At 34.7% G+C, this 20,466-nt stretch overlaps 1 protein-coding gene across 3 annotated transcripts in view; it reads right to left on the reverse strand.

The window, feature by feature from the left end:
* The window catches only part of SCFD1 (sec1 family domain containing 1), a 97,130-nt gene that overhangs the window by 8,677 nt on the left and 67,987 nt on the right, over window positions 1-20,466 (reverse strand). For 2 of the 3 annotated variants that reach the window (XM_073211415.1, XM_073211414.1), the window contains exons 20-24: window positions 12,908-12,961; window positions 9,717-9,769; window positions 7,730-7,763; window positions 6,885-6,950; window positions 2,666-2,734 (exon numbers count right to left, since the gene is read on the reverse strand). In XM_073211415.1, coding sequence (XP_073067516.1) covers window positions 2,666-2,734; window positions 6,885-6,950; window positions 7,730-7,763; window positions 9,717-9,769; window positions 12,908-12,961 — 276 coding nt within the window. Of the gene's footprint in view, window positions 1-2,665; window positions 2,735-6,884; window positions 6,951-7,729; window positions 7,764-9,716; window positions 9,770-12,907; window positions 12,962-19,920; window positions 19,965-20,466 lie in introns of those variants that run through there. The other variant, XR_012120575.1, reaches the window with a different exon arrangement.

Below are 20,466 nucleotides of genomic sequence, written 5' to 3' on the forward strand. Positions count from 1 at the left end.
ACCTATGGTTACAGGGAACCTTCATTGATTTCTAAACCTGAAGAAGTCCACATCTACTTGTCCTTACTGCGGGGAGTCCTATCAACCCTTTCCTCCCAATCCTCAAGCCTTCACTCCCTTCTCCGCCCCTGTTCAGCAGGAAGCAGCCAGAGAGAAAGCAACGTCCACAAACTCATAGAGGAGAAAGGGGGGAATGAAGGGTCCCCACCAGTAAGATGGCAAACTTCCGGCTTCTCTTTGGGGTCCTCAGTTCCCGCCGGCGCCACCTGAAGCCCAATCACCTCTCGCCCCCCTCCCAATCCCAGCACCTAGCCAACAGCCAGCAGCCCCGTAGAAGTGACACCTCAATCAATTCATGCCCCTTCCTATATAACCCAGCACCTTTCCCTAATAAAGTGGAACTCTCCGGTGAATTGCTGCTATGTGTCGCTCCTTTCCTTTCAATGAGAAAACCTTGAAAGTAGCCAGACAGAAATTAAAGTGATGTCAACTTCCTATCAGCAGCAATGACAGCAGAAGATTGTAGAATAACATCTTTAAAGTGTTGAAAATCTGTCAATTTGGAATTCTATATTCAGCAAAAATATCATTTAAGAATGAAATAGACATTTTCACATAAAAGAAAATGCTGGAAGTTTTTCAGTCAACAGATGGATATCAGAATCTACTAGAACATTGGAAACCACATCTGTGTAAATGCAAAAGATGTATTTCTTTATGATAACATGACTATTTGATGCACAAATGATAACACTGTCCACTGTCTTGAAAGGTTGATGTATGCATATATAAAATATAAAAAAATCACAGCATAAATGCTGAGGGAATGGGTCTGGTGTGTAAGGTTTCTACATTAAATGCAAGTGGCAGAATATTAACTTCAGTCTATGAACAGTTAAAGATGTATGTATTTGGATCTCTATAGCAACCACTAAATACTGCAGAGATAAAGCTAAAGAAAAATCTTTGGATTAAGTAAAATGGAACTCTAAGATGTGTTCAAATAATACAAAGGAAGGCAAGAAAGGAGGAAGATAGCAACACCAAATAGGAGACAAACAGAAAACAAACAGTAAAATGGTAGACCTAAATCTAGTCATTTCAGTAATTACATTAAATGGTAACAGATCAGCAGACTCAAAAGGCAGAGATTGCTGGATGGTTTTAAAAAAAGATAGACACTTTAAATATGAATTCATAGATAAGTTGAAACAGATGGAGAAGTTGTTGTAACCTGCAAACCATAAGCATAAGAAGGCTAGAATGGTATATTAATATCAAAGTAAACTTCAAGACGGAGCACTACCAGGTATGTAGAGGAATACTGCGTAATGAATAAAAGGGACCCTTTATCAGGAAAGTACAACGATCATGAATCTCTATGTACCTAATAACAGAGCTTAAAAATATAAAAAGTAGAACTTGACAAAACTAAAGGGAAAGAAAGAGAATTCTACAATCAGTTGGAGATTTTCAGTATCTGATAGAATGAGATGGCACATCTTCCCCTCCCCCCAGTCAATGAAGACAAGAGGATCTAAGTAATGTTATCAACTACCTTGACCAAACTTATTTATAGAACCCTTCCCTCAACTTCTGCATAATACATGTTCTTTTTTTAAGTGCACATGAAGTGTTTAGCAAGATAAATCATATTTTTGGCCATACAAGGAATTTAAATAAATTTTGAAACAGTGAACTTGGAGAATGTTCTATGACAAGGGAAATCAGAATAATACATCCAGAAAACCGACAAATATTTCACTATTATTGCAGATTTTACCTTCAAAGGGTAAAACAAAACAAATAAGTCTAGTTAACGATACTGGCACTTAAATTCGTAGATATCGGTATAATTTACCCTTATTTTGAAATTAATATAGTAAGTGGGAACAATGAACAGAACAAAGAATTTAAGAATGGGTTGGTATCTGATGAAACAAGTAGAGAAAAATGTTAATGGGGAATATACATGTGTTCACTACAAATTCTTTTCAGATCTTCTGTATTCTCATAGTATCACTGAACTACTACATTAAGGTTAAAATATAAGAACCATATAATGGGGTTAAGAAACTTGTGCTGGGAAACGGTGCTAGGAACAATTGCTAAAAATTAGTTACAATTTTTATGGCAACCAAGACAAAAGTAAGTGGACACTTGGTTGGCCTACTTAGCATCACAGGTAGTTCAAGCTTAAAAAACCAAAGTTAATGCAGTTCCTGAGAACATTAGCAGGAACAACCCAAAAGAATGCACAGACTGCTGCTGTTAACTTTCACCATGAATGCCATTCCACTTACCCACTGAGTAGGTGCCATCCCCCAAGAAAGTTAGTATCTCAGCCCAAGTTGTGATATGCTTGGCAAAGTCAGAAACATGGACAGTATATAAGGAAATGCTAAAATGAATTTTGCCCAATTGAGCACTATCAATTTAAGATTTTCTGAATTTATCTTTATTCATAGATTTGGGATAATGAAAATATTACTTATCAGAGTTTTCTTTATAGTTATTCACGACAAAGCCTTACATTCTTATAAGCTCTGCGGCTTCTGATTTCAGCCAGTTCAGATGAATATAATGATTCTCTTGCTCTCTTTGCAAAATATCAACAGAAACTTAGGGTATGTTAACAGAAATAAATGAAAAAGGTACAATTTACCTGTTTTATGAACTGTGTAGCATTAAAAAGCTCACTGCAGCCATATAAAATGTGTTTGCCTTGTTTCCCCTGTAAAAATCAGACAGAACTCAGATTACAACAAAGCAAACAAGTAATATTTTCAATATTCCCAAGAAGAGGGATTAAACCTAATAAGGCCTTCTATGATTAGTTTTTTTAGGGGGGGCTGCTGAATTTTAGTATATACATCTATAATAAAATTGCATGGAATAAAGTGGTAAAATGGGTGCACTATTTTCATTTTTTAATGTACTATGGTGCTATTTATCCTGAAAACAGAAGGAATCTGATAAGTTTCACAGAAGCAACAATTATCTATAAATTCTTTGGCCAACATTCTTGTAGGATCTTGTAGGATTCTGTAGGATCTGTACTACTTGAAGAAAACATTCTCTTAAGAGTTTTATTATACAGGATATGTTGCAAGTAGTATAGATTGTCATTTGTCTCATTTGTGTAATACATTTACATGTTAATATACTCCATTCCATTTTCTAACTCTTTATGAATTTCATTCCTTTTTGGCAAATGTTGGAACCCAATTACCGCAATCAAGACTTTTCTACAGGAGACTTACTGCTAAGTCTTTAAACATGTAATTATGAACTTGAAGGTAAATTTGTAAGATTTCTTTTGTAATATAAAAAGTTTATTCCATGACAAAACAAATATGATTTATCAAAAGAATTATGGCTTTGTAATATTAGAGAAGGACATTTTGCTGAATACACATTGCTGGCTAAATATATGTTCTAGCTGGCCATCTCGGAGAACAAAGAAAACAATATTCACACCTTATCCTTTTTTTTTATTAAGGTACCATTGATTTACAATCTTACGAAGGTTTCACATGAGCAACACTGTGATTACAACATTCACCTATATTATCAAGACCCGCCCCCCCACCTCACTGCAGTCACTGTCCATCAGCATAGTAAGATGTTATGGAGTCACTACTTGTCTTCTCTGTGCTATACTGCCTTCCCCGTTATACCCCTACATTATGTGTGCTAATAATGCCCCTTAATCCCCTTCTCTTTGGTAACTGCTAGCCCTTCTTGGAGTCTGACCTCACCTTCTTTCAAAATGAGATGTGCAGCAATTAAGAAGGTTACATAATTGGGATTCTTGAAGCTACATACAATATACTTATATAAGGCATTAATAAAGATAGAGGTCACAGCACAGAAGGTTAAAGCATAGGGAAACATTAGAGGGGTGCAAAGCTAGGCACAGCTCCCAGGATCCCATCTCAGTAGCACAGGACACATGTCATTTTCAGTTGTTAACTCCCAAAACGATACCTTGGTCTCAGCGAAGCCCCAGTACTGTCCAAGGAGGGGTCTTTTATAGCTTCCAGATCACATAGCTAAAATCAGGCTGCATGACCAAGGCTTAACAGCAGAAACAGGAAAACATGACAGAGACCAGGTGCAAACCTTCAATATTTAGATTTTCTATTAGGCAAAGCTGACAAGCTAGGGCAAGTTGCCTCCTGGTCTGTCTTGGACTATGTTAATCACTATGGCGCCCAGTGTTCCCAGAGATAAGCATAGGGTTGAAATAAACTAGTTGAGATTAGTCTTGTACTTATGCAGTCCATACCCCCCATCCCTTCCCCACCCTTCATCAAGTTTTCCTAGTTCTAATCACTCATTACCCTTTTTGTATCTTTTACATCATCCAGTGAGGTATAGGTTTGTTAACATTGTAGTATACTAATATTCCAGTGCAAATTCATTCTTACTTATGTATTAACTTGATACTTTCACCATTAAAAACTGAACTTTATGAAATGTACCAATACCATGATTCAACGTAACTACTAATTATTAACTAAATCTAGTTCATTCTCTAGCCAATCACTTCCAAATGTAACTCTGAGAATGATGGAACTGGCTGTTCCTTTTCACCTGTCTAAACTCAGATTGACTGTTTCTGAATCTTTCCTAACCAGTGGACAAGACAGTACCATAAGCTTGCCCTTACTTACTAGCTCTACCTCAGATGGTTGGGATGGACAAAGGGCAAAGCACCGGCCAGTCTCATATTGCTGCCAGTGCTAGGGATCAGTTGTCTGGCTGCATCTGACAGCTTCCTAATCGGGGGTCAAGCTCTGGGTAAAAATTAAGACTACTTCTTTGTACTTGTCATTAACTCTCAAAAAGAAAGCCAATACAAATGAATAATTAAAAAAAAAGAAAGCTAACATTATACCAGTACCTTGTAAGAGGCTGACAGCAAGAGAATGATACTCTTAGCTATATTTACAGATGCCCATAGGTCTGTAGAAATCACCTCCTTTATTTGAAGGTGAAGATCTAAGATGGGCCCCCAAGAGGCTTAAGGAGGATTTAATCTGCAGTTATTCATGTGTTATGTCTTGATAATGCTAATAACATGTAGGGGATAAGCACTTAGAATAATTCTAATGCTTTTCTTTTCAATGTTCTCATTTTACAGGTCTGCTGAAATGCATACAGAAGAATTTGCTCAAGAACAGAGCCAAAGACCACTATGTAGCTATTAACCTGAAAGTGATGATCTGTTAAGAAAGGTACCTGGATACAGGGACATAAAATATCTGTTGCATGTCTTGACTAGTCATAGTATCATGTGCCCTACTACCTATACACCATCTTTTTGTGGGTGGAAAACATTAAGATAAAAAAAATACTTTATAAACTCAAACCAGATAAAAAGATAGCTTGGCAGGCTTACATACCTACCACTGATAAGTCCTGATGTTCTTCTGATGGAAGTGACTGATCAGAGAAAGGACTAGATTTAGGTAATAATGAATTATCTGCCACACTTCCATTAATGAATTTCACAAAATTAAGATTTCTTTGGTAGAGTTAAGAGTTGTGAAGCTTACGCATAATTATAAACAAGTGTGAACTGGAATATTTGGTAAACTGCAATGTTCCTTTAAAATTATACCTGCACTTTGGTCCTATACTACACAAATGATTAGTATTTTGGTGTTTATCCTTGTTTTTTGTTTTATAAAACAAAACAAGAATGCTGTCAAGTATAATTAAGAAAGCTTAACCAAGGATGGGGTTCTGTGGAATGTACAGGATTAATTTCAGAAGGTCTTCTGCAACCGGTGTCCCTGGGAACACCTGGAACTGTAGTGTTGACCCTTGGTCAGACCTGAATGAAACATACCAACGAGTGATTAATATAGTCAGTCCTGTGCAAGGGGCACACACAGACCAGGGGACAACTTGTACCAGCTCGTCAAGTTATAGAAATTGTACAAACTGACAGTTTGCACCTGGTTTCTGCTAAAGTCAAATTTAGATAGCTGCAAAGTACATTACATCAATAAGATCCATTATTTCCCAGAAATGAATGTACTAGGAATAGGAAAGCAATGAACATGGTCATGTAGCCTGATTCTGGCTGTATGACTACAAACGGGTATAAAAGACCCTTTCTTATACAAGACTGATACTTCCTTGACACAGATCTTAGTGGTTCATGGTCCGTAGATAAAGCATATCCTATGCAACAGAGCCAGGATTCTGGGAGTCATGCCTGGTAGTTTTGAAGTGATGTGAAATCTGTCTGTGTTGTTTTTTCTTTTGCTGTACCCAAATCTCTACCTTTATTAAATAAAGCCTTTTATAAAATGTCATCCTAACAATTGCTAGTTCTGTTACCTCTACATTTAAATGGCATTTTTGCTCTTCAATTTATACCCTTTCCTTCATAGCTGTTTGCTTAGTTGTCTGTCACTCCCTGCTGCTCTGAAGAGCACTCCACTTCTACTTTGCTACCTCTAATGGTCCTGGTTTGCTGAAAAGACATTCCAAATTTGTTAGAAGTGTGTTGCTAACTTAAGTCAAAACCATGGGAGGAAATTGCTTTTTATTCAGGTAAATGGGTTTGGTAAATCATTTCACCAAGAGGGAATTTTTTGGAAGAGGAACTTAACTGAGGTCTGAAAACATTCAAAGTCAAATTTAGATAGCTGCAAAGTACATTACATCAATAAGATCCATTATTTCCCAGAAATGAATGTACTAGGAATAGGAAAGCAATGAACGTAAGAGCATTTTTCCTTTTATGTGGGATTATAAATTCTTGATTCCTTATATACCTCTAGAAGTAGAGGCAACAGAAAATGCTAGTATTCTAAAGACAGAACAACCATAAAACATCAAATGATAAAAAGGCCAACATGTACCTTTATGTAGTCAGTGAGATTTTGATACTCAATGTAGTTACCTCCTCCTACCACAAAAACAATTGCCTAAAAATGAAAACAGAAAAAAAAAAATAGGAAAGTTGAAAGAAATAGTTTAAATAATATTTCTAATTTTAAGCAATGTGATTTTTAGTTTGGAGCATATTCCCCAACTTAGGTAAAAAAAATATTAGCATGAGATCACATCCTAAGTGTACAATCTACTTCAATTATAAAGAAGTTCATTTCTAAAATGCCTATAAATTTCTAAATTTCTGAGTGTTAAAATATCTGTCAGAAACAATTCAGAGGAAAATATTCCTCACTCTTCAATTAATAGCAAATTAATCTAAAGGGCTCTCCAAAAGACATTTTTGAATTCAAGGTTATTTATATAGGCTGGAAAAACAGAAAACTTAGCACTTATATAATTTCCAGTATATGTCCTTTACTGGATATATTTTTATTGAGAAGCTTCTTTGTGTTTCAAATGCAAATACAGTTACAATACCTTTATAAAAGTTTGAGATACAAACTTTTTGGAAAAAAGTTCCATGTGTATAAAATTTTCACCACAATGTTAAAGACTTCTTTTTCTGTGAATTTATCTAGTATCAATTATTTTCATAAATTTCCTAAGTGTAAGCAGCTTTATAAATCAGGAAAACATAGTTGCTAAGATTTTTTTAAGGAATCTTGGGTGCACAGAACTGGATTCATCAAGATTGCTGCCATGCAGTAAATCATAATAATGCCATGTTTAGGACAAAGATATGCTTCATGACTGCTTGGTCACTTTTTCATCCTTCCTTAGTAGGGGCAGAGAATTTTTATATGAAACTTACCTCTTGGAATGGATTTTTGTTCCTTGGAACTGAGCTGTAACAAAAAAAAATGATACTGAAAATTTCAAGGCTTATGGATAAAATATGCACAGGGAATATAAACACACACTATTAGACATATATCTACAATTCTTCCTCCTTCACCTTCTTCGAGGGTGGGTCCTTTAGTTTTGTGTTGCTAGGTAAGGAACAGGAATGCAGAGGAAAAAGCTAGAAGAGGTACATGTGTCAGAGACTAAAAGGGAATGGGGAAACCTGTTGACTTCAAAACAAAATTCTAGGAAAAGACTGAAAGGGAGAAGAAAAGCTTGAGCAGTAGCTCCTATTAGGGGAAGAAATCTGGGTATATATTTTAGTGGTAAATTGTGCATCATATTACTATATCAACATGTATGGGAAGGATAACAATTTAGGAAGGAAAGGAGGGATCTGCATTTTACTGTAGCTTATTTCTTTACATTTTATATATTTACGTTAAAAATACTTCATTGCTAAGAGATCTTTTAATAAAGACTTTTCAAGTTTTTGAGTCAGATATGTATTTGTTTTGAGTGCTAAAACAGGCGATATACAATGACAGTCGAGGTTTTCCTCACAAGTAATTTTTGAAAATCTTAACCAAGAGGAAATCTCCTTAATTATTCAGCGACTGCATCCTTAGATCTATCACCTTTTACTCATTTCTATGGCCTGTCTGAATATTCCATAGAAGAGGCTAGAAGCCCACCTGGCTGACATACCCCATCTGTGTTTGACTTCCTTCTACTGTGCTTTAACTTCCTCTAAGAGAAGTTCCTCTTCTCAATGCTAATATTCCTCATTATCATACAAAAACTACAGGTAGGATTAAAAGAGTTTCTCAGCAAGTTTCTAAGAAGCAAAATATATCTGTTAGCCATATACAAATGCAAGGAAGGAAGAAATATAACCTGGAGAATATCAGGATAAGAAAAGAGTTGTAAATCTACCATTTACAAGTGTGTAATCAGTGGTTTTTAATGTATTTACAGAGTTGTACAATCATCTCCCCTAATTTCACAACACTTTTATCATCCCCAGAAGAAGCTGTTATTCCTCATTCTCTCCCCTCTATAATTTATTCTTTGTCAAATTCTCTCTTGCCAGCTGTAGCTGCTATTACCAGCCTGTTTTGCAAATTCAGCAGTATTTCTGGCAAATTTAGAAAAGGGGAGTAACTTTAAAGTAACCAAAACAATCTAATAATCTGGTCTCACTATCCACAAAGATTGAAAGCTTGGGATAAAGCAAAGACGATGAAAAGATTACAAGCATAAGGGATAGGCAAGAAACCTGCTTTACCCATTTGCGGGTACTAGAGAATACCATTCCAAGACAGGTTTTTTCCTAATTCTGCCTATTATTCCTCTGCATCTTGTAGGCTCTTTTCATACCACCATTAATTAAATCTTGAAAAATATTATCCATAATAAAGTAAACAAATACTTTACCATTCCACATTTGTCATAAAAATAGAAATACGTAGAATGTTTCATTGCCAGTAAAGTATTCACAGCAATCCACAGGGGCTTGGATTTTATGGACCAGTTAAATAAAAAACAAAAACAACTAAACAACTTTTCATTTGGTCCAATACGAATATTCCCATCTTTTCATTTGGTCCAATACAAATATTCACTTAAAAATACACACATTATCCAAATCTCCTTCCCCCACATAGTTTATAATACTGTCATTATTTCATTAAAAACAAAACAACAAACATCTAAAACCAGATTTTTTTTTTGCATGTATATATTTGGAAGGGAAAGAACCAAAATGTTAAGTACAATTGCCTGTCGTTATCTCTGGGTAGAGAGATTACACATACTGTTTTACTGATCAGTTTTCTATATAGTTTGAATTCTTAACACACAGTAATTTATAGCAACAAAATCAATTATGTTATTTACATTCTTGGTGGGGTGGGGGAACCTACAGCAAATTAGACAAGTTGAGAGCTGCTTACCTGTCATTGCCCCGCAGCATTTTGGGATCAAAATATCTGTAGTCATCAGTTTCCTATTTAAAAAATAGAACTTTACCATGACTATGGAATTTCTCTTTAGAAAATTACAGTTTGGCTTAGAGTATTTTAATGAATCTATTAATTTTGTAGACTGTGTAACCACCCCCGCCATTTACCAGGCACTTGCTATGTCTTAAACTTAATTTTATGTGCTTTTGATGAAATTACTCAATTAATCTCCATAACATCTATGAAATAGTTATACTGTTATCCCTATTTTTCAGATGGGCAAGCGGGAGTACGGAGAGGTTATAGAACTTTCCTATTAGTAAAGTAAATATGGGAACTCCAGGATTTGAACCCAGGTTAATCTAGTTTCAATGCCCAAGCTCTGAACCACCATGCTATACTGCTTCTTGAAAATATGCTTTACAAGCTCATGTACTTAAGTATTTTTGTTTTTAGAACTGTATTACCTTTGTATGACCATGATCTTACTGAATATACAGATTATTACAGGTTCACAATCTCTCATGTATTTTGGAATTTTCAATTAAAAAGTTTAAATAGATACTATTGCACATAAACTATATCCCGTGGGTGGTACCTCATCATCTAACACAGTATTGTTTCTGCAGGTAAATATATGAACATCAGCATAAAGCAGGACAACCATAAACTATAAAGAACCTCAGCATGAGTGAAGGTCAGGTTTGCCATCAAATGAGTTATACAGAATCTTCTAGTTTCCAGGACTTTTTGTATTTCAGAAGTGTGGAAAATGGACTGCTATACTAAACTGGAAACTAGCTTCTTGATATTAAAAGAGTTGTAAATTGTTGCTTTACTGCTTACCATGGAATCACTTCTTAACTCTGCCTTCCTGTCCTATGGCAGCACAGTCAGCTGAAGGAACTTGTTCTTTTCTGGAGTGTGGGTGGCCCTACCCACACCTGATCAATGATAAACTTACACGTGTTGGTGCGTCCCATACTCAGTGGTGGACGGTGCTAACCAGTCACAGAATTCTCAGTGGACCCTCACCACTTGGCTCCAGGAAACCACTACCTGACAGATTTACAAGATGTAGCCTACATGACACAGCCTTAACTTTCTTTCAATTTATTTCAATCAAGACAAAACAAAGGAGAACACTTAATATATTTTAAGTGATAAGAACTTAATGAGTTTATATGAGGTTATAGCATTTTAAAGCATTTGATATCCAGGTCTAACTTACTACACTTTGCTAATATCGTCAGTATTTTGCTGATCACTTCAATGCCTCCAAATTAACTTTTCTATCTGGGAACAGGAGAAGGATGAGAGTGCAGGCAGCTGCCTTATCTAGCAGATGGATGGAAACGTATTTTCAGAGCAGAAAAAATTTACTTGTTCTAATTAATTAAAAATATCCATCTGCAGTAATGTGCTTCAGTTGTAAAGTAAAAGTCAATAGAATTGATAAATGAATTTAGATAAGAACCATCTGAATAAGACTGATAACATAGCCACCAATGTGTCTATGACAGAAAAATGTGGCAGGCGTGTGTGCTGGGTTGAGTGCTAGGCAGGAATACAGGAGTAGGCAAAGGTTCCAGTTCTGCTACTAAAAAATTCTGGGACTTGGAAAAAGACATCTCTTGGTTTCTCTCCTAAATTGTTAAAATTATTTCTAATCTTCCCTTAACCTCTAAACTTCTGTGATTCCATGAAGTGTATGGTTCTTGCCCTAATGAATACAGCAGAGTGGTGAAAAATGTGGCCTGCTCAGCTCTACCATTTATTAACTGAGTGCCCTTGGGTGATTGAACTTATAGCACCATAATTTCCTTATCTATAAAATGAAAATAAAAATAAAATAATATTTTTCTTAGAAGGTTCTAAAGAATTCAATGAAATATGTGAAGATTGTTTTGAATGGTTCTGGTACATAAGTATGCAGTGCTATTATCACTGTTACTGTCATTATTCATCATCTCAACTTCAAGATTAGGGACAATAACAAAATATCCTACAACTTCTTTAAACCCTTGCAGACTTGACATCTGTCTAAACTTTTGCATTTATTTGTTATTTTTAATCTTTTTGTTTGGAGTAACACCTTCCTGAAACTTCTGCCTATTATTAAGTAGTATTCCAAAGATAATTAGTCATAAATGTATACTTTCCTCAGGCTTTTCAGGAAGAGCTCCTTCTTCCTATTCTAGGATGTAGTTACAAAATGCAGTGTCACGACATTGCATACTTCTTTCTCTACATTGATTCCCAGAAGGAAGAATTGTTTTTAGCTTACCATTCTAAACAATTCTCTCATTCCTTTCCTTATTGTAATTGCCCTTTTGGGGGATGTTTTGTTATACTACATCTTTGTTTCCACATGGGAGGATTTTAAAATTTGCTTCTTTATTAATAATGTTGTTATAACTGTTTTAAACAATTACAAAAAAATGACACACTAATCTGAGGATTCTGTTCTGACTCTCTTTCTTAGCCTGGGATCCTAAGTCTGATTGCCAAGTCTGTAGTGGTCCAGAATCAGCCCAAACTAGGGTTTTACTGTAGGTGGGATCATGGTGACTTTCTTGACTCCAGATTCTTGTGATGATTATCACCCTCCAGTTGCCACAGTAACAGGATGGGCTGTTTTATGAAACATATATGATGAGTTTTTACACTCCTTTCTTGAATTTAAACAGCTTAGAAAACCCATTCTGTAAGTAAATGCTAATAATATTTAGTCATTTGTCTATTCATCCAACAGTTTACTTTTAGCCCAAAAGAACTGTGCCATCAGAACATGTGCACTTAAAAATTTCACTATGCATTGCTCTCATTTAATTTTTGTAACATTAAATTAGTTTAGTGAGACTCTTTATACTATACCAGTTGATGCTTACTAGTTCTTTTTCATTTATAGAAACTTGCTCCTTAGAATATGTTTTACATTTAATTATTCATACAGAATATAATCTACACTTAATTTGGATGAAAGCTGGCCAGAGTGGTTATAGCAGCTGAGAAAACCAATTCCCATTATCTGTGGTAATGGCTAAAAAAGGCTGTTTGAGAACATGGACTCTTTCTTTTCCCTCATGTTAAGCTCACAACAATCTCAGATCTTACTGCCTTTTTATAGAGTCAATTTGATACTTCAAGAATTTACAAATGGAATGTTATATGTCACTCACAGGGTTTGACTTCATCTCCATCAGATTGTCTAAAATCCGAGTAACAGGGAGATTCTGTGGAAGAGATGAGTATTTTGTTAAGTATTAGAACAAACACAGTTCTCTATTAGCAAAACAATCTAATTATTCTGTAGTCAAGTATGCTTACTTCTCAGTTAAACACATTCTAACATTTATTCTGTGAATGGTGTCACAGATGTAAATGCCTTTGGCACTACTCAATGTTCCCCAGAAAAATATAATTCTTAATCAAAAGGTTCTTTTAATGTGAATGTGTATCCATGTTCCAGTGTAAATACATGTTTGGGCTTTTTATTTTATTAAATGTTTGATTTTTAATATTAACAATTGCAAGCATTTGTTTTGATCAAATAAGAATACCTTTTTTTTTTTTTCCTTTCTGGGAGATTATGAGAGTTTCTTTAAAACAGTAACTCAAAGTTTGTGAAAATGTATGAGATTAAATAACCTAACAGAGTTCTTTGATTTCTAACGTATATTCTTCTAAGCCAAAAAGCTACCTGTGCTCTTTGATAAATGGGGAAATGGATACATACAAACTTTACTGACCATTTTATTTTGCCTGGGATAAAATCCAAATTTTCAATGACATAGTGCATTGTTTTCTTACAGGACAAATTCTTCTTTGAATGTAAATGTAAAACCATAGTATTGGCAGCAGATCTTGACATGTTTGTATACTATTGTTACATTTCAATCTGACAATTTTTATTATTATTTTGAGCATACCACACGGTGTAGAGAAAATTTACCAAGTGACTAAATTTATTAAGTGCATTCCTACTGGGATGGTGTTCTGCCCACTTTGAACTGATAATTCCTTTGTAAACTGTACAGGATGTTGTGGAAAGAATAGTTTTGTTTCTTAGAGACTTCATACAACAAAGGCAACATTAAATCTGATTATTACATAACTGTAGATAAAACATTACTATTTCACAAGAGTTTTACTTTCCTTATGTCATAAAAACATTTTATTGTTACTAACATGGACTATCACTAAAGGAACTATCTTGTTTTGCCCAGACAGAAAAACTGCATTTCTTTTTTCTTCTTCTTTCTGTAGACTACACCTTTTAAGATGATCGTAGGCAAGTAAAATTAAAGCTACTTCATTATTCCCTGATATTAGTGTTGGCCAGGAGCTTTTTAAAATAAACACAAACACCAAATGTTCAAGCTAACTGAATATACTTCCTGAATTACACTATTGAGAAGAAAAATTTCTAAAAGTAGCTCAAAATTTTACTTAACAATTTTGTTTCAAATAAAATTGTTTATTTAAGAATAAATCTAAAATGTGACTTTCTCCCAAGAATAATGGGGTGCAGATTTAAATCTATAAACATGCTTTATCTGAAAGAAACTAGTTATATATTTGTTCTAAGTAATATGAAGTATTTTGTAACATAACAGGAAGAATTTTTTAAAAATCAGCAGGATACATTATAAACTGTATGGTTTTACTAAAATTATTTTTATATTCATTTCTCTGTTTACTTATAACTCTGCGTTTAGCTTCCTGAATTGTAATGTATTAGATCTCTGCAATGGAGAAAAACTGTGTTTATGTAATGATAAAGCCCTAAGAGTCTCATTTTTTTTTATTGTATTTGTGAAAAGAATTGGAAATTTGAAAATACCAACATCTCATTATAAATCTTAAGTATAAAAATGAATTTTTCTATAAAAGGTACAATTAAATTTTGCTGTTTATTTTATAGCTGTGCTGTATCTGAAGACAAGCCTGCCAGTAAAATGGTCATTAACAAAACCTAAAAAAAATTTCTTTCTAGCAGAATAGTTCAAAAGAAGAACTGAGGCCAATCTTTGTTTTTGACTCATCTTTGCGACCAGATAACACCACCAAAAGAATGATTTATCACTAATGCACCACAGAATGTTCACAGATAAGGAAACCTTCAAGTGTACAGAATGATCAAGGATGTACATAATATCTTTAAAAGGTGTAAGAAAGGATACTTTAGAAGAACAGCTTCTGAGATCTGTCACCAACTGATGCTCAACCTAGCTCTCACTCTTTACCTAAATGAAGGCTTGAAATGAGTTAATCATTTTAATAATTTTATATTGGTGATTTATCTATAAGATCAACTACCAATTGAAAAAACTGAAATATGGCAGCTAACAAACTAATTGAGAGAAAACAGCAGAACAAAACCATACAATTTTCTTTAATCGACAAATAGACTGTTATCTTACTCATCTTTAGAAACACAAAAAATTTGTGTACCTCAATATTAACCAAATGAAAAGCCATTGTTAAAAAAATTCTTAGGTATATTTTTCATTGCTTTTGGAAACTGTTTTAGAAATAAAATGAAAAACAGTGTCATATAGGTTAATAACTAAGTTTCTGTTAGTAGAAAGCCTCTATAGATAAAGATTTAGGGGACAAAGTCCCATATACATGAATATCCTAATAAAAGGATCAGTATTTTCAAAATCCTCAAATTTCAAATACATGAGGATAAATTTTATCTGGGGAAAATATATAGTGAGAAATCAATTTCTAAAACCCTTACTGGTTTTATGACCATTGTCATGTTTTATATTTCATTCACTAGAAAAGCTTAAATAAAAACATTTTTACCTCTGATGGTGTAACTGATTAAAAACAAATTGAAATAAAACACACACAGAAATCCAATAACCTAAGAAACGTAATACAACTCTATACCCTAAATAGCTGAAAACATTTTCCCCCTCTAGTTCTTCCAGAATTAGCCACTTGTTGCCCTATATTCCCACTTGCTCTGTGGTGACTGTTTCTACCTCTCCCTTTGCAGTCAGCCTTGGGCTTGGGGTGGTACTCTGATGCTAAAGTCAGTAGTGAGGATGTGACAAGAGTTGCTGCTGTCCTGGTTATCAAAGCGTTGGAGAATTTTGAAAAGCAGTATGTGGAGCTCCTTGAAAAGAATGCTAATTTTGAAGACTTTATTAGCCAAGTAAAGAATAAGATGAAGGGTGCAGTACTGGAAACACACTGGGAACGACAGATAAAAGGGATGGAAAGTTGTCAATAAAGACAGGAAGAGGAGGTATAAGATGACACATCTATTTCCAGTATTATAAAATTTTAAGTCAGAAAAGGATCTACAGGTGAATCCAATATCCACATCAACTTCTTACAGATGAAGAAATGATAAAATTTACAAAGTTATATTTCTTCCAAAATCATAAATATTAATGGCACTAAAATCAAGAAACAAGATTACATGGACTCAATAAAATGCATCAAATCCTCCTCCATCACCCAGTTTCAACAACTGTCAACTCATGGCAAATCTTATTTCTTCTATACTTTCACCTTCTCCCCACCTTCCTAGGTTGTTTTAAAACATGTCCCAACATCAAATCATTTTAGTCACAAATATTTTAGTCATACAGGAACTCATTAATTGACAATTTATTAATATAATATAGCTCAATATCCAGGTTGTGTTAAAATTTCCCTGTTGCATAATTTTTTAGTTTTCTTCAAATCATAATTTATTATACGGCAATACACTGCAATTAGATAACATCATATCTTTTAAGTCTTTTTTAATCTATTGAATTTCACAGCATCCAATTTGTTGTCAGTTCACTTTTAAAAGCTGGATTATTTTAGCAAACAAGCCAAAGAAATGAAATGAAATTATGCAACATTGTGCTATGTTACTACTCAACACATTCTTATACAATTATCCTCCCACAAATATAATCCAAATATGTGAACATCATTCAAGTGGTTTTATGTGCTAGCTGATACCTGTGAGGCTTAAAACTTACGCTGCCCAAGAAGCAAACAAAATATATAAAGCTCTTCCTTTGAAAATCCATCAACATCATCCACCACATCAACAAAAAAAGGACAAAAACCACATGATCATCTCCATAGATGCTGAAAAAGCATTCGACAAAATTCGACATCCATTCATGATAAAAACTCTCAATAAAAATGGGTATAGAGGGCAAGTACCTCAACATAATAAAGGCCTTATATGACAAACCCACAGCCAACATCATACTTAACAGTGAGAAGCTGAAAGCTTTTCCTCTAAGATCGGGAACAAGACAGGGATGCCCACTCTCCCCACTTTTATGCAACATAGTACTGGAAGTCCTAGCCACAGCAATCAGACAAAACAAAGAAATAAAAGGCATCCAAATTGGCAAGGAAGAAGTCACTGTTTACAGATAACATGATATTGTACATAAAAAACCCTAAAGAATCCACTCCAAAACTACTAGAACTAATATCTGAATTCAGCAAAGTTGCAGGATACAAAATTAATACACAGAAATCTGTTGCATTCCTAAACACTAACGATGAACTAGCAGAAAAAGAAATCAGGAAAACAATTCCATTCACAATTGCATCAAAAAGAATAAAATATCTAGGAATAAACCTAATCAAGAAAGTGAAAGACCTATACTCTGAAAATTACAAGATACTCCTAAGAGAAATTAAGCAGGATACTAATAAATGGAAATTCATTCCATGCTTTTGGTGAGGAAGAATTAATATTGTCAAAATGGCCATCCTGCCTAAAGCAATCTACAGATTCAATGCAATTCCTATCAAAATACGGAGAGCATTCTTTAACAAACTGGAACAAATAGTTCTAAAATTGATATGGAGCCACTAAAATAGCCAAAGCAATCCTGAGAAGGAAGAACAAAGCAGGGGAATTATGCTCCCTGACTTCAAGCTCTACTACAAAGCCATAGTAATCAAGACAATTTGGTACTGGCACAAGAACAGACCCATAGACCAGTGGAACAGAACAGAAAGCCCAGATATTAACCCAAGCCTATATGGTCAATTAATATATGATAAAGGAGCCATGGATATACAATGGGAAAATGACAGCCTCTTCAACAGCTGGTGTTGGCAAAACTGGACAGCTACACGTAACATAATGAAACTGGATTACTGTCGAACTCCATACACAAAAGTAAACTTGAAATGGATCAAAGACCTGAATGTAAGTCATGAAACCATAAAACTCTAAGAAGAAAATATAGGCAAAAATCTCTTCAATATAAACATGAACAACTTCTTCATGAACATATCTCCCTGGGCAAGGGAAACAAAAACAAAAATGAACAAGTGGGACTATATCAAGCTGAAAGCTTCTGTACAGCAAGGAACACCATCAACAGAACAAAAAGGCATCCTACAGTATGGGAGAATATATTTGTAAATGACATATCTGACAAGGGGTTAACATCCAAAATATATAAAGAACTCACATGCCTCAAGAAACAAAAAGCAAATAATCCAGTTAAAAAATGGGCAGAGGATCTGAACAGACACTTCTCCAAAGAAGAAATTCAGATGGCCAACAGACACATGAAAAGATGCTCCACATCGCTAGTCATCAGAGAAATGCCAATTAAAACCACAATGAAATATCACCTCACACCACTTAGGATGGCCAACATCCAAAAGACAAACTACAACAAAAATGCTGGCAAGGTTGTGGAGAAAGGGGAAGCCTCCTACACTGCTGGTGGGAATGTAAATTAGTTCAACCATTGTGGAAAGCAATATGGAGGTTCCTCAAAAAACTAAAAATAGAAATATCATTTGACTCAGGAATTCCACTCCTAGGAATTTACCCTAAGAATGCAGGTTCCCAGATTCAAAAAGACATATACACCCCCATGTTTATCTCAGCACTATTTACAATAGCCAAGAAATGGAAGCAACCTAAGTGTCCATCAGTAGATGAATGGATAAAGAAGATGTGGTACATATATACAAAGGAATATTATTTAGCCATGAGAAGAAAACAAATCCTACCATTTGCAACAACATGGATGGAGATAGAGGGTATTATGCTCAGTGAAATAAGCCAGGCGGAGAAAGACAAGTATCAAATGATTTCACTCACCTGTGGAGTATAACAACAAAGCAAAAACTGAAGGAACGAAACAGCAGCAGACTCACAGAACCCAAGAATGGACTAATAGTTACCAAAGGGAAAGGGACTGGGGAGGGTGGGTGGGAAGGGAGGTATAAGAGGGGAAAAGGGGCATTATGATTAGCACACATTATATAGGGAGGGTGCACAGGGAAGGCAGCACAGCACAAAGACAAGTAGTGACTTTATAGCATCTTACTATGCTGATGGACAGTGATTATAATGGGGTATGTGGTAGGGACTTGATAAGGGGGGAATCTAGTACCTACAATGGTGCTCATATGACTATATCAATGATACCTTAAAAATAATAATAAAAAAAGCACAGGCAACAAAAGAAAAAAAAAAGTTGTGAGACACAATTTCATCTTTCTCTAAAAGACATTTGGGGATCTTTCAAAACACTCAAATCAGAAACATCAGTTACTGTGAATACAGTAGCTTACTGAAATGTAGATGATAGAATGTCAGACAGACCACTTAACCTTTTCCAAAATACTGGCATGAACAAGAACATAAGCATAATCTCATCTGTAAACATTTCTGTTACTTGTAGCCATTTTAATAGTTTGATGAAAAATATACATTTATATAATCTGATGTGTATTATTTTTCTATTAGAGTTGTAGACCAGGTCTTTTGTAAACAACTTGTTTTTCATGAACTGATGCAATTTGGAATAAAAAATGATAGTAAACAGAAAAAAAAAAAAGGAATGCTGTTAGGCTGGTTTAGCCAGAACTTGCCTTCATTCCTTATCTCCCTTACCTTTCCTTTTAGTAATTTTCTAGCCACTGACACCTACCCTGATCCTTGGCTATAAATTCCTACTTGCCCTTGATGTATCTGGAATTGAGCCCAATCTTTCCACTGGAAAACCCCATTGTGGCAGTGGTCCCAATACCTTTCACGATGGTCTCCGTGAATAATGTCTGCCTTACCTTTCTGCAACATGTGTCATAAGTAATTTTTTCTTTAGCAGGTGCTAGGTTAAACTCTAGAGTACAGTATGCTGGTCTCTAAAACACCCAACTTCCTATTTTTGTGCCTTTTTACCTTTTGCAGTCCAAGAGATGACGATAAAGTGATTCAAGGAAGTGCTGTGAACCAGTAAAAAAGTGAGTTAAGTATTTAGTAGTAGCTTCTCACCAGGAGAGAGGCAGAATGAGAGGAATTGAAAATAATTCTAAGACAGATTATGAAGCTAAAAAACATCCCCAAATACTTAGGAAATAATGCAATCTGGAGTACATTTGAAGGAAAGTTGGGAAAGTAAGTAGTCTTAATAAAATACAGCAAATTAGGATTTTTCACTGTACTTCATTAATACTACATAGTTTTTATAGTAAAATGTATTCATTTATTCAAATAAAGAACTGAATACCTACTTTATGCAAAGTGCTATGGAAATTTCAAAGATGAGGAAAAAAAATTCCTTGCCCTCAAGGAACTTATCATCACAAAGTAAAACATTATATGTCAACTCATTCTCAGTAAAACTGAGGGGCTGGGGGAGAGGGAAAAAGAGAGGTAAAACAAAAATAAATAACAATACAAAATACCACACCTGTAAGAAATAGAAAAGCACAGAAGTTCTGAGAA

Source organism: Manis javanica, chromosome 8 (assembly GCF_040802235.1).
Source record: "Manis javanica isolate MJ-LG chromosome 8, MJ_LKY, whole genome shotgun sequence".
NCBI lineage: Eukaryota > Metazoa > Chordata > Mammalia > Pholidota > Manidae > Manis > Manis javanica.